Below are 15,122 nucleotides of genomic sequence, written 5' to 3'. Positions count from 1 at the left end.
CGACCGCACAGCTCTGAAGATTCACTCTAATTTGATTCACTTTAATCTCTCTGATTAAAATGATATATATATATATATATATATATATATATATATATATATATATATATATATATATATATATATATATATATATATATATACACACACACACACACATATATACATATACATATATATATATATATATATATATATATATACATATACATATATATATATACACATATATATATATATATATATGTATATATATACATATATATATATATATATATATATATATATATATATATATATATATATATATATATATATATACATACATACATATATACATATATACATATATATATATATATATATATATATATATATATATATATATATATATATATATTAGTGCTGTCAATCGATTAAAAAAAATTAATTAATTAACTAATTAATCGCACCTTTTTTAAAAAATTAATCGCGATTAATCACATTTAAAATACTGAAACTTGTAATTTTGCCTATTTAAATGTATATATATACATACACTTTATTAGTGGGTATAGATTGATTTTTAATCTAGATTAATCTCACTTTAATCTTGGAATTAATTTAGATTAAAATGGTTCATTTGACTTCTGCCGAATGCATTTAGAATATGTGTGCTACCACATAATAAGTCTTTGACAACGGGTTTCTCCAGCCAGGTGGCGCATTAGACCAGGGGCTCATCTCCTGTTTCCAAAATGCATCACAAACTGCTTGAGAAACTGTTCTACTCTGATAATTGGTGATAAAAATAAATTATGTTTAAAAAGATGTGCTTGTGTTTACTCACTGTTTATTCTGTGAAACATGAATGTTGAGCTGTCGGCCTACATAAGCTCCAAACAGCCATTTTTGATCACCTTAATCCGACTAAAGTCATAAATGAACAAAACAGAAATGGAGTTAAGACATGTGGAGTATGCAGATATTAGTGGCATTATTGAAGTAAACACCGCGATCAAACTATTACCGTCATGTAGGACTTTTCCCATATTTTCTCACAAGATCCACACACATGGTGTCAGTAAAGAACCGCACACGCGCAAACACACACACACACACACACACACACACACACACCGCAAAATGTGAAAGTTTTTTTCTTTCCATTCGGCGTGCAAGCCCAAACCATGATTTCTCCTTCGCCAAACTTGACTGATTTCTCTGAGAATCTTGGTCCATGCTGGTTCCAGTATCTTCTGCATGCATTGGTGATGATTGAGATGCAGATCAACAGAAAATCATGGGAAAAATCCACCTTCTGACACTTTTCCAGATGAACTAGAAGTCACGTTATTTTGTGTTGCTCTTACAACTGGGATCAATGACAGATATCTTCTGTGTAGAGATATTTTTAGTGGATTTCCTGAGCATATTTTTAAATAAAGAGCTGTATTCATGTGGTCGACCTACACACACTTACACTGACGTGTGTATGATCATATTTCAGTCTAAAGAAACATCCCACAGAAGCTTTCTAGGAAGCAAATCAGCTCCAACATCTCCAGTGGGATTAAACAGCTGATCCTTCATCTGGAAGTCCATGTTTTTAAACCTGGAGCAGGCGCAAATGGAAAGAAAATAAATACAACTCCCATCTACACTCAGGATGCGGATCAAATTCCTGCTTGCAAAAGAAATCTCCGAAAAGAAGAACTAGAGGAGATCATGACCTGTGAATCAGCAGCATTACTGTCTAATAATCCATGAGTATTTCTCTCAGCGCTGCACTGAAATATGATTCACTGCATTTACTTAATTTCTCTAAGGTAAGTGGTTGCAAACAATATACAGTAAAAACCAGAAGTTTACATACACTCTAAAAAAAGGAACATAACTTTTTTTTTAATGTCTGATGGTAAATCATATTAAACGTTTACTATTTTAGGTCTGTTAGGATTACCTAAATCAGTGGTTCCCAACCAGAGTTCACAAGGGGGGCGCGGGAGAGGATAAGTGTTGAGGTAGAAAAAGGCATAAAAGTGCTCCACTTTTACATAGGGCTTTGCAATTAATCAAAAATCTGATTTCGGCTTCAAACGATTATAAAAAAGCATTAATCGAGATAAATGATTATTGCATCATATACCGCCAGTTTCCAGTTGTACACGTGTTGCTCTTAAAAGCGCGAAAGAGCGCGTACTTATGTGTGTGTGCAGCACGCACACGCAGTCAGAAGCATATGCGGTCGGTCAGCATTCGCTCTCATTCACACACTGAGAGGAGCAGAGGAGCGCAGACATCTAAAGTCATCTTAACGTGAGCGCTTTAATGGTCAAATAGGTGTCAAAACGCGGTGTTTAGTGATTATTCATATTAACCCTTATTTGTGTAATAAACAAACGAGTTGAGAATCAAAAGACAAGTGAAAGAGAAACTATTAAAGAGAGCAAGAAATATTCCTACTGCCGCCTGTTTTTATGATTATTAATCAAACAACGAGAAAACCCTCGCTGCTCTTGACTGAAGGACTGCTGTAGCTAAAGTGTTTTTCTTACAGTGAAGATGCTTAAAGCACAGTTTGTTTTATATTTTTATTCTATTGTATTTATTTCTCTTTCCTTTGCAAGGTGGAAATAACTGTATGTATACACTTGAAGTCAGAATTATTAGCCCTCCTGAATATTAGCAAACCTTTTCCTCCCCAATTTCTGTTTCATGGAAATATCTTAACTTATTTCTGAACATAATAGTTTTGATATCTCGTTTCTAATTAATGATTTCTTTTATCTTTGCTATGATTACAGCACATAATATTTTACTAAATATTACAAGCATTCAGATTAAAGTGCAATTCAAAGGCTGTGTAATTAGGCAAGTCATTGTATAGCAGTAGTTTCTTCTGCAGACAATCAAAAATATATATTGCTTAAGAGGGCTAATAATATTGACCTTAAATTGGTTTCAAAATATTTAAACCTGTCTTAATTATAGCTAAAATAAAACAAATAGAAGAAAAAATATTTTAGGAAATACTGTTAAAATTCCTTGCTCTGTTAAACATAATTTGGGAAATATTTATAAAAAAAAAATCTCAGGAGCGCTAATAATTTTGACCTCAACTGATAATCGTTTTGAATAATCGTGATTACAATTATGACCAAAATAATCGTGATTATGATTTTCCCAAAATCGAGCAGCCCTACTATTGTACAGTATATGTATTTTTAAGTACAAAAAAAATCTAAACACATGCTTAAAATTACAACATAATAGTAAAAATAATTAAAATAAATAACTTTTAAATAATTATTTAAATTTTGCTCACTCACGCAATGTGCTTGTCAACGTGTTGTAAAGGCAAAATCAAAACAAAAATGGCAGAGAAACGTAAATGCAGTGGTTCTTCAGAGGCGAAGAAAAAGATATACATATATATACATAGTATATACATATATATACACAGTACATGTGTGTGCGTGCGTGTGTATTTATATGGTGGGGGGGCTCCAATGTTTGTATATGTTCATGTGGGGGGGCCCCAAAGAAAAAGGTTGGGAACCACTGACCTAAATCATTTACATTTGGTAAACGCCAGAATAATGAGAGACTTTTAAATAATTTTTAGACAGTTAAAAGTTTACACACATTTCCTTGGTATTTTTCAGCTTTGCTTTTAAACTGTATAACTTGGTCAAATGTTTTGGGTCTCCTTTCTCAAGCTTCTCACAATAGTTTGCAGGAATTTTGGACCATTCCTCCTTACAAAACTGGAGTCAGATTTGTAGGCTGTCTTGCTCAAACAAGCTTTTTCAACTCTGCCCACATATTTTCTACAGGATTGAGATCGGGGCTTTGTGATGGCCACTCCAAAACATTCACTCTGTTCTCCTTAAAGCACATTTTCACTAATTTGGCAGTGTGCTTAGGGTCATGGTCTGTTTGGAAGAGCCATTTGTGGCCAAGTTGTAATTTCCTGGCTGATGTCTTGAGATGTTGCTTCAGTATTTCTCCATAATGTTCTTTTTTCATGATGCCATCTATGCTGTGAAGTGGACCAGTCCCTCCTGCAGCAAAACAGCCCCTCAACATGATGCTGCCGCCCCCATGCTTCACAGTTGGGATGGTGTTCCTAGGCTTGTGCGCTTTCCGCTTTGTCCTCCAAATGTATCACTGCTCATTATGGCCAAACAGTTCAATATTAGCTCCATCAGAGCACAGGACATGTCTCCAAACATGAGTCTTTTTCCCAGTGTGATTTAGCTAATTGTAATCTGGCTTTGTTGTTGATTCTGGCTTGTTGATTTTCCCATGTTGTCACACAAGGAAGCAGTGTGTTTGAGCTTTTCCTTTAATACTGTTCTACAGTTGTGCCTCCAATTAACTCAAATGTTGTCAAATAGCCAATCAGAAACCTTCAAAACCTTGACACCATCATCTGAGCTGTTTCAGAGGCAGAATAATCTTATTGTATGTAGGGTTGTAACAATATACCGGTATGACGGTTTACCACGATTTGAACGTGCACGATTATCATACCATGAACAATTGCATATCAACGGTTTTAACCCTTAAAGACCGAGACAGCCGCCCGCGGCTAAAAATAAGTATTGCTCTTAAATGTTTAATAACTTTTGATCCGCTGATCCGATTCATACAATTCAAAGATTGGCATAAAGAAGAGAGTCTCAGCTTTCCAGTGCTGTATCACATAACATTCGCGGCTCAGGAGGCTCCGGAATCAGTGCGGTTACGTCATCAACATTTGACAACGCTGATTTGACAAAGAAACGCTCGTCACTGTGTCTCCGGACAAATCAGACATGATACATTGATGCATTGTCCCTCCTCTATGCCCAGATTGGTTCAAACTCGCTATATCACAACCAATAAGCATAGGTTTCGCTTTTGTTTGTGGACCAACATGAGCTTTTTGAACAACAAGGAATGAGAGATAGGCATACATTTATGCGCGGCTAAATAAAACGCAAAAAAAAAAGTTTTGCATGAAATAATTCTCATACTAAGTACTTTTGCATGCACAGCAGCACAGAAACATGACAAAACAGTGACACAGCAAAGACGAACTGCTGCTCTTGCTGTTTTCAAAAGACGCAAATGAAGATGCAGCTGTTTGTCTGCATTGCAGACAACCACATCCAAATCCATATCCACAGACAACCATATCCATGCTGGCACATAAAACCTAAGGATGTTCCATATTGAATCTAGTTTCGTTATGTAACTATTTATAGTATAGTAAATATTTATATCTATTTTTTACTGAGGATTTGCACCATGTTTATTTGGACTTTATTTGGACTTTGACACATTATTTATTATTTTCTTATTTTTTATTTGTTCATTGTAAGTGGTGTTGTTTATAGTAACTAAAAATATATTATTTGGAAAAAGTCAAATTTGCTTCACTGTTCTATTATTTTGTAACATTTGTAACATACCGTATACCGCGAAACCGTCAAACCGTGGTATTGTTTTAGACGATTATCATACCGTGAAAAATTCATACCGTTACAACCCTAATTGTATGTAAACTTGACTTTCAAGAAAAGTTATAACAATTTCTCTAAACATATCTCTCTCATTATTCTGCTATTAAGCAGAACAGAAACAAATTTGATAATCCTAATTTAACCAAAAGTCACATTAGCATCTGACTTATTCTTAAATGGTTTTGTGCCTTTTATACAGTGTATGTAAACTTCTGCTTTCAACTGTATATGGGCTGAATTTAAACTAATGTAGTTGAACATTACTACATTTTATTTGTTTAAATTCTGCCCATATAAATTGTTTGCAACCACTATAACTTTAAAAGATTTGAGTAATGCATGATGTGATGACAAACGCTCTTCATATAGTGGGAGGTTTTCATCTGTGTGGTCTTGAGAAATGTCCACCCAGGGTTTGACCTTTCGCTTCTAACAAACAGCTCCAGACAGAGCTCCTAAATAAAGCCCTGCTGAAAACTCCTCACATTCCCAACGCTGACCACCAAACATGTCTGATTTCTCAAAACAGCAATGAGCGAACGCATACTTTTCAGACCAGCGGCATCCTAAACATTCATTACTTCTAGTTGAGCTCTACTAAAAAGACTAAAAGCATTCTGCAATAATGTAAACAAAAAAAATCCAACACAAATGAATGTATTTAAATATATATTTATTTTATATTTAAATATTTTTACTTTGCTATTATTAATAATACATGTACAGTTGAAGTCAGAATTAACAGCCCCCCTGAATTATTAGCCCCCCATTTAAGTTTTTCCCCCATTTCTGTTTAACAGAGAGATTTTTTCAACACGTGAGTGGCTTTCTTGGTGAGTGATGTATTAAAGATATAATTCCAGCTAAGATTTATTGAATTTTCTTGAGCGTAATTATTTAACTGCATATCAGGAGACCGCGGTTATCCATTAAAAACGTGGCTGTTAACCTCCCTCAACAGCAAAACTAACCAAGAGCGCAGATACAATGATGCCCATTCTCACACTCGGTCAGTTGTAGAGCGGGCGATTGGGCAGATGAAGTGCCGGTGGCGCTGCCTTGATAAGAGCGGAGGAGTGCTGCTATACTGCCCTAACAATGTGTTCCTCTAATCATGGGCGTCGCTAGGCCTTTTTTTAGGGGCTACAGCCCCCCTATATTTTTATTCAGCCCCCCCTCCCCCCTCCCCCCTATATATTTTTTTTCTAATAAGGAGCTGAACCCCCTAAAATGAAAATCCTTCAATCGCCTCTGCCTCTAATACATCTGTGTCTCCCACAGACACGGATACTACTCCAGACAGTAAAGTGTCGCCCACAATTGAGGCAACTCTCTCGTCAAAGGGTGTTAGTTCAGCATCCTCTGTTCCCCTGCCTGTTCACTCCACACTTTGACGGTGTGCCACTGATCTCCTCCTTAAGCCTGGTTTATACTTCTGCGACAGGTGACCGGCGTAACCCACGGCGCATGCAACGCCTGTAGCTGTGCATTTATACTTCTGCGTGCTGTCTCTGTTGGTCTGCATTAACACTTCCGAAACGCTAGTTGGCAGTGAGGTGTAAATGTTCCTCTGTGTCGAGTTTCTTCTCTGCTTTTTTGCTTTTCCTGAACACTTCCGGGATGTACAAGTGGCTCAAACTCGCTCATTTTGAGGCAGGAACCGGCGGACGTGCAACAACTTTAACTATGAGGTAAACACAGAACAAAAATTTCCATCCGGAGCTCCTTCACAGGACTCCACACTTGTAAACAATCGCTCACGCCATTCGCGCGGCTCTCGGTCCCGCCCAGACTCGTCAGCGCTACCAAGCCGACCAATCACAGAGCTTACGCTACGCGTCGTTGCGACGTGTAGTTACATTTTTTGAGAGGTGCACGTCAGTGACGGCCACGGCGAGGGGCTATGCGTCAGCGCCGTAGCATACGCCGGCGTTTGACGCAGAAGTATAAATCAGTCTTAACCTGCACCTTTACATCAGGCCATTTCTTTTTAAATTCCCTCACAGTGCGATGTTCAGATCCCACTGCGTTAACCACGTCAGCTAAACTCTCCCACTCTATTTTTTTTCTTTTGTTATTAAATCCGGAGGACAAACTTGCAAGTAACACAGTTTTTCACTGGTCTGCTTTCAATAGGAGCATCTCCAATTCACATTATGTGAAGTTTCTCTTCTTGCTTGCTTTTGCCTTTGCATTTTCATTTGTTTTTGCCAAAGTAGAGTCATTACCATATTTATACGGGGGAGGAGGAAGGGAGGAGTTTTGCGCTCGTGCACGTGCGCTCAGTTTCACGTAAAGTCGGATGTACACAGAGAATATGTGTGGGATTCTGCACATTGACAGCTTTAACCGTACGCAATGTTTTAGTATTAGTTCAACGCAAGTCCTTGTACATGAGGCCCCTGGTTTGTTAAAGAATTTCCAATCACGATGGTGTATTTAACCTCAAAAGCAGCCTTGCACACACATTTTACTTAGGACTGCTAACTTGTGGGCTGTTGTATTAGAATTTGAGGATGGTACTGGTAGATGGTAGTGTTCACGTGTCAAAACATATAGCCTATCTTTAGTTGAGTTTTTATTTTACAATAATTATTCTGTTGATTTTGAATCTTGCACCCAACAAATATCCTAATTTACAAAAATAAATAATAAATACTAAACTAAAACTAGGCAATCTTTCAATGTAGAAACTAGTAAATCTACCTCTAAAAACTAAATCAAAACTAAAACTAATGAAAAATTTAAAACTATTATAACCATGGTATAACGTCCAAAAGCACAGCAGTCATAATAAAGCACAGAGTCAACATGTACAGCCTCGAAACTACTTAAACCCAGAGACTCAAATGATTCATAAATTACAACCAAACAACACAATTTTACACACACGAAAAATAGAGGAAGAAAAACTAAGAAAAGAGGAAGTAAAACAAGAAATACACTCCAGATAGGAAGAGAAAATTAAGAAATATGACAGGAACCTTTCATACAGAAGCCTAGAGGCATAAAGTTTCAATATATGGCTAAACTGAGGCTCTGAAATCACGCTCTGAAAATCTCAAGTTAACCAGAGATAACTTTGAGCGACATTAGAAACCGCAAGAGCACGAATATTTCACAGAATAACAGTCAACAGGAAGCGTTAAATAGGTGTCTAAAAAAGTGACTAATCTCGCTATAAGTAAAAGCGTCTCCACCCAGCGTTAACATAGCCCTGTATTTGAGCTCAATTCATGACAGTCTGATTATATACATATATATTTAATAACAGGTCACATGGAATCTTAAAGTGTCCTAATATTATAAGTTTCATACAACAGGCTTAAAAGCATCTAAGGAAAAAATAAGCCTTGTAATTCGGGCTGCATGATAAATCGTTTCAGCAACGAAATCGCAAAGTGTGCATCAGCAATAGTCACATTGCAAGATATGCACTGTTGACTTTGTACATGAGATTTGTGGAGTCACTGCAGAATTTAACGACAAATACAGGGACACTGAAGCCTTTTAAAGTTACGTCGATCAGCTGATTTGTCGAAGAGCTGCCATACAAATTATCCGCAGAAGAATCGAGGCTTTAAAACGCTCCAGTGTCCCTGCATCTGTGGTTACACTCACTAAACAGCGGTGAGTTCGGTGAACTGATGACCTTCACGGCCAATCACAGTCATTTCTGTTGAGCAGATGAGCACAATGGCAAAACAAAGCTGTTTAAGAACGCGCTCAACAGCGCTCAATTGTTCACAGGAAATGGACATTTTAAAAATTTCAGTATCGATCGGTACCGAATTCCAGTATCATGACAACAAAACACAACCTCACGACAATTCGAAACTTTTTGATTTAGTGGCTAATTCGTACAATCTAATTCGTACAATTTAGTACGATTTGCTCATCCCCCAATGACAGTTGGGTCCTTTGTAAAATCGTACAATTTCGTATGACTGAACTCGTACGAATTACTGGAACGTATGAATCGTACGCCACTAAACTGACAAAACGTAAAATACCTGCGTTTTCTCGTGAGACAACCAAATTTGCTGAAGCTACGAATTTGATAATTTCCTATGCCCAAATGGTTTGCATTAGAATACAGACTCAACCATGCAGATACTACATTCCAACTATTGCAGATTCGTACATTGCGATAATGATGATGAAACGATATATTCATCCGGGCAATATTGATATATACACCTATATAAATTTCTGGAGATTACAAATACATCCCCAGAGGTATGGTTTTATGAAGTTTTTGTTTTAGCTGCCCACTGTGTACACTTTTTTTAGATCTCAAATTTCTCTAGCGAGTGCCATTCACGCCTGCTGTTCTCGTGTAAATCCACCAGAGGCCGATGTTGACTGACTGAAGCCTGGTTTATACTCAACGCGTTCGCTAGTTCGCTTGAGTGCCCGCGGCGAATGTGACGTCATTGCAGAGTTTGCGGAGGTTCGCTTTTGGTGCACACGACATGATTTCGGCCGGCAGAGCACATGTTTTTTTTGAGACTCGAGCAAACGGTAAACGCTGCGCCGCGTTTTATTTGAGTTGAGTATGAACCACTTTTTTAATAGGTTTTGTCTGAAACAGTACGACTGTACAGACATCTTTATGATCATAGGGATAACCAGATGAACAATAATCCTTGGCTAGAAGTTGCAACAGCGGTGGGAAAGGAGGAAAGTTTTTGTTAAAAGGTTTGGAAAAACCTGAGGGATGAGTTTGTTAAAGCCAAAAGAGGCGATGGCAAAAGTGGAGACCTGAGTACACAATTACAGAAATATGTTTTCCCACCATTCATAGGTTTAACACTGATGTATATGTTACAGTTTTGAATTTAAAACAATTTAATAGTTACAAAAGTATAATTAAGGAACAAATTATTTCTTTGATAACTGGAGAGGAATATTTGAACCTATCAGTTTACAATATACTGATGTCTGTTTTTCTAGGCTTTATTGGTGATGATGGTCAGGAATGTTGGACCAATATTGTCTTTTTAGCATAAGTAGAGGACAGAAACTAGCCAGACAGTAATGTGTGAACTGTGGAGCGGGCTAAATCTAAATATAACATCTGTATTTTTAGTAAGTGTTTTTTTTTCATGTTCTGTTGTCATTAATATTTTAATAAACTTGAATAGGTAAAACTGTCTTAGATATGAACAAAAGCAAGTGCTGCATCAAAGTTTGAGTTTAAAAAATCTTGAATAGTTATAAAAATCCTTATAATCGTTAAAATTATTTATAAAAACAATAAAAAATAATTAGTTTAAAAATAGTTAATGATATGACGTAGTTCCGGAAACTTTCTACTTCTCTGTTTATCCGTCTGACTCATTCCTTTTGACCGCCCCTTGTCGTTTTAAAGAATATCACAATGGCAAACGCGGCAAGTATAAAAGCCTCGTCCATTTCGCGAGCTGCACGCGTAGTCAACAGAGGTGCGCGATGCAGCGCCAGGCGAAAGTATAAATCTGTCTTGATTCCCCCACTCACCCTCTTCCCTAAACCCAACCGATAGTGTTTTGAAAGCAACCCAGAAAAAGAAAAGCCCTCGCGGCCGCCTGATTTTTACCACGTTTTCAGCTTTTACTTCGTTCTCTCTCTGTTATTTACTTAGTTTATTTTATTGCCTGTCTTCTGTTTTTGTTTTAATCGTTGTTGGAATCGTTGTTCACTGGACTCAAACCCAGTCGTTGTAGTCAACTCCTCTTGGCGAGCCACTGAGCAAACTCGTAACAATGAAAAAGCCGTCCAAACGGAGGCAAACCGCCAGCTGGTAGCCCGAAAAGATACAGAAGCCCTCGGCGACATCATACGCCCTGTAGCGTTCATATTACAGACGAAATGCAGCCATACGTAGCTCTGGCTACATAATTCGTGATCTCCAAAATTGTGTACAGGGGTACGTGTTCACAATGAGCCCGTGTTGGATATATTGTGCAGCCCTAGTACTATATAGTAGGTTAAAAACAGTTTGAGTAGTACGTCCGAAGTCAAAGTATTGAAAAAAAACTGTGGGCGAGAAGTAGCACGATGACTTCTTGCGAACATTTCTGAAATTAGTTAGAGCTGATCTCCTGTCAGTGAGTGTGTGTGTGCGTCTAAACAGAGGAAGGGAAAGGATCCGTCATGAAGGGAAAGATACAGCAGAAGCATGTCTATCAGCTGTCTGGCAGTTTGTGTGGTTTCCAAAAAGGGAAACAAACCCTCCTGAAGCCTGTGAATCAATGAACAAGCCTCTGCTCTCCAGTTATTCTTAGCAGTTGTCCAGGGTTAACTTTAGACTCCAATAACAGATCTGCTGCGAGGGCTTTTGTTCCTCTAAATTTCACTCAAGTCTGTTTTACACTATAGCTTGAGCTCAGTATCTTTCAGCTAGGGTTGTAACAATTTACCGGTATGACGGTTTACCACGATTTGAACGTGCACGATTATCATACCATGAACAATTGCATATCAACGGTTTTAACCCTTAAAGACCGAGACAGCCGCCCGCGGCTAAAAATAAGTATTGCTCTTAAATGTTTAATAACTTTTGATTCGCTGATCCGATTCATACAATTCAAAGATTGGCATAAAGAAGAGAATCTCAGCTTTCCAGTGCTGTATCACATAACATTCGCGGACTTTCAGAGGCTCCGGAATCAGTGCGGTTACGTCATCAAAATTTGACAACGCTGATTTGACGCTCGTCACTGTGTCTCCGGATAAACCAGACATGATACATTGATGCATTGTCCCTCCTCCATGCCCAGATTGGTTCAAACTCGCTATATAACAACCAATAAGCATAGGTTTCACTTTTGTTTGTGGACCAACACTGAGCTTTTTGAACAACACAGAATGAGAGATAGGCATACATTTATGCGCGGCTAAATAAAACGCAAAAAAAAAGTTTTGCATGAAATAGTTCTCATACTAAGTACTTTTGCATGCACAGCAGCACAGAAACATGACAAAACAGTGACACAGCAAAGACGAACTGCTGCTCTTGCTGTTTTCAAAAGACGCAAATGAAGATGCAGCTGTTTGTCTGCATTGCAGACAACCATATCCAAATCCATATCCACTGACAACCATATCCAAATCCATATCCACAGACAACCATATCCATGCTGGCACATAAAACCTAAGGATGTTCCATATTGAATCTAGTTTCGTTATGTAACTATTTATAGTATAGTAAATATTTATATCTATTTTTTACTGAGGATTTGCACCATGTTAATTTGGACTTTGACACATTATTTATTATTTTTTTATTTTTATTTGTTCATTGTAAGTGGTGTTGTTTATAGTAACTGAAAATATATTATTTGGAAAAAGTCAAATTTGCTTCACTGTTCTATTATTTTGTAACATTTGTAACATACCGTATACCGCGAAACCGTCAAACCGTGGTATTGTTTTAGACGATTATCATACCGTGAAAAATTCATACCGTTACAACCCTACTTTCAGCATATTTGGTGTGTTTTCTGTTTATTTCCGGTTGTGAATTGCATTATGGGATGTTGATCTCTGCTCTGTACATTTTTGATGTTGAAAATTCAACTCTACAGTTTAACAAAGTGACTGACATTTTAGTAGTTTGAAGTAATAACAGAAAATGTGCTGGCAGTTTATTACACGGTTTCTGTAGCGTAATATACAACACAAGCCCAGACAATATAGCACTTTACACTATTAAAACTCTTCATAAAAGTCACTTTTTCTAATTTTTTCATGGTTAAAAGTTGTTGGAAGACGGATTGAAGTCCCTTAATGCAATTCAAAAGCAGAAATAAATAGGAAAAAATAAAAACGTGAATCACAAAATACGGAAAACTGCTGCTGTAATATTGATGTCAATAAAAGATGCTGTGAAAAAAAAAAGATCTAGAGCACATTTCACAACAAGAGAATTAAATATCGTAGATTCTCACACACAAGCTTTGACTGGTGAACTTTCCTTATAGTATCCTTGAGGTAAGACACTTGAAGTGACAGTTCACCCAAAAAACGAAAATACAGCCATCATTTACTCATACTTTTCGTGTTTCAACCATATACGAGTTTCATTCTTCAACTATGGAATTTTCCCCTTCTCCAAATATGGATTTCCCCATTTAGAATTAGCAACAGAAACAAAAATGTGCGAAAATAAAACAAACTCAGTGTTTCAGTGGGCAGGGTGAAATGCAAGAGATTGGAGTAGCCTAAAGTTAGTTTTATATTCGCATATTCATTCATATTTGAACAGTGACAATTTGTGACATGTCCTAATATTGTTTACCAGGCTAACTTTAGATATACGGTCTGAAATCTCATGCAGGAATGATTTAAAAACAACATTAGCACTATTTAATTGACTGTGAACAATGTTGTAGCCTACTATAGTGATCAGCTGCTAATATGATTTCCCCATTTAGAGTTTGCAAGACTTTTCTGAAACTATTATTAAGGAGAAAGCCTGAATGTGTGAATATATAATCAACTTTACCAGGAGATTGGGGTAGCCTAAAGTTGCTTTTATACTCGCATTCATTCATATTTGAACAGGGGCAATTTGTGGCACGTCCTAATAATGTTTACAAAGCTAACTTTGAATATTCAGTCAGAAATCTGTAAGATTGACTTCAAAACAACATCAGCACAATTTAATTGACTGTAAACAAAGTTGATATTCATTGGGTGCTAATATGATTTAATATGAATACTTGTTCTTAAATGAGAAAGCCTGAATGTGCGAATATAAACCCAGCTTTACCTCAATATGGGGCAATACAGTAGGCAGGGCGAAATCCAGGAGGAAAAGGCGGAACTGGCTCTGGATCAACGCCAGAGAACTTCAGGAAACTTTCGCGGAGACTTCAACAATAAACTCGATGCTTTTAAGCACTTTTACATGTGATGAGAATCAGTGGAGCTCTTACCCGGACCAGGTTGCTGACAGCCGCCTGCACGGCCAACACAGGAGCGCTGAGGTCCGGGATGGCTTTCCCGTCCACCTCCCCCTCCTCGTGCATGATCACCAGATGGGAGATCTGCTGGGCCACCGGCTCCAGGATACTCTCGATCGTCTTCGTGTGGAAAACCGGCATGATGATCGCTCAGGTGATCGCAGACTCTCAGGGTAAATGTGTATCCAGACTCCACTATCCGTATCCGAGACTATCCCACTCCAGAACACACACCGACTCCCTCTACAACTAACTAACTACCGTGGGACGCGACTTCGAGTCTAGCGAATGAATCGTTCGTGTGAGTCGGTTCGCGAGTTGATTCATTCTTAAAACGAGTCATCAACACTGGCATTGATGTGAAGTGCTCATTGATTTGTTCTAGCAGTGCTCTTACACAGAGAGATTTGGGTCTGATTTGTTGGTGTTTATTCGATCTTATGTTACGAGTGACTTTTCTTCTTGTTTTAAAGATATTTTCTTTGGGTTATTTGACAATTCTAAAGAAAATTTTGGGAAAAGTGTATATAATTATTTACATTTTCTCTAAGGCAAGTTTCAAATTCATTCATTATTTTTCCCTTTGGCTTATTTTCTTTAATTATCAGGGGTTGCCAAAGTGGAATAAACCGCCAACTTAACATTTTACGCAGTGGATGCCCTTCCAGCCGCAACCCAG

At 37.5% G+C, this 15,122-nt stretch overlaps 1 protein-coding gene across 6 annotated transcripts in view; it reads right to left on the bottom strand.

The window, feature by feature from the left end:
- The window catches only part of vclb (vinculin b), an 88,002-nt gene extending 73,308 nt beyond the window's left edge, over positions 1 to 14,694 (bottom strand). For 5 of the 6 annotated variants that reach the window (XR_015503235.1, XR_015503237.1, XR_015503236.1 and 2 more), the window contains exon 1: positions 14,417 to 14,694. Coding sequence is in view for 2 of the 6 variants with exons in the window: in XM_087274533.1 (XP_087130659.1) it covers positions 14,417 to 14,584 (168 nt within the window). In the remaining 4 variants the exon portion in view is untranslated. 6 annotated transcript variants of the gene reach the window in all.
- Between the last annotated feature and the right edge of the window lie 428 nt (positions 14,695 to 15,122).

Source organism: Danio rerio, chromosome 12, assembly GCF_052040795.2.
Source record: "Danio rerio strain M-AB ecotype USA chromosome 12, GRCz13ab, whole genome shotgun sequence".
Lineage (NCBI taxonomy): Eukaryota > Metazoa > Chordata > Actinopteri > Cypriniformes > Danionidae > Danio > Danio rerio.
Note: the sequence above shows the minus strand (reverse complement) of the source record. Positions and strands in the feature narration are given on the sequence as shown.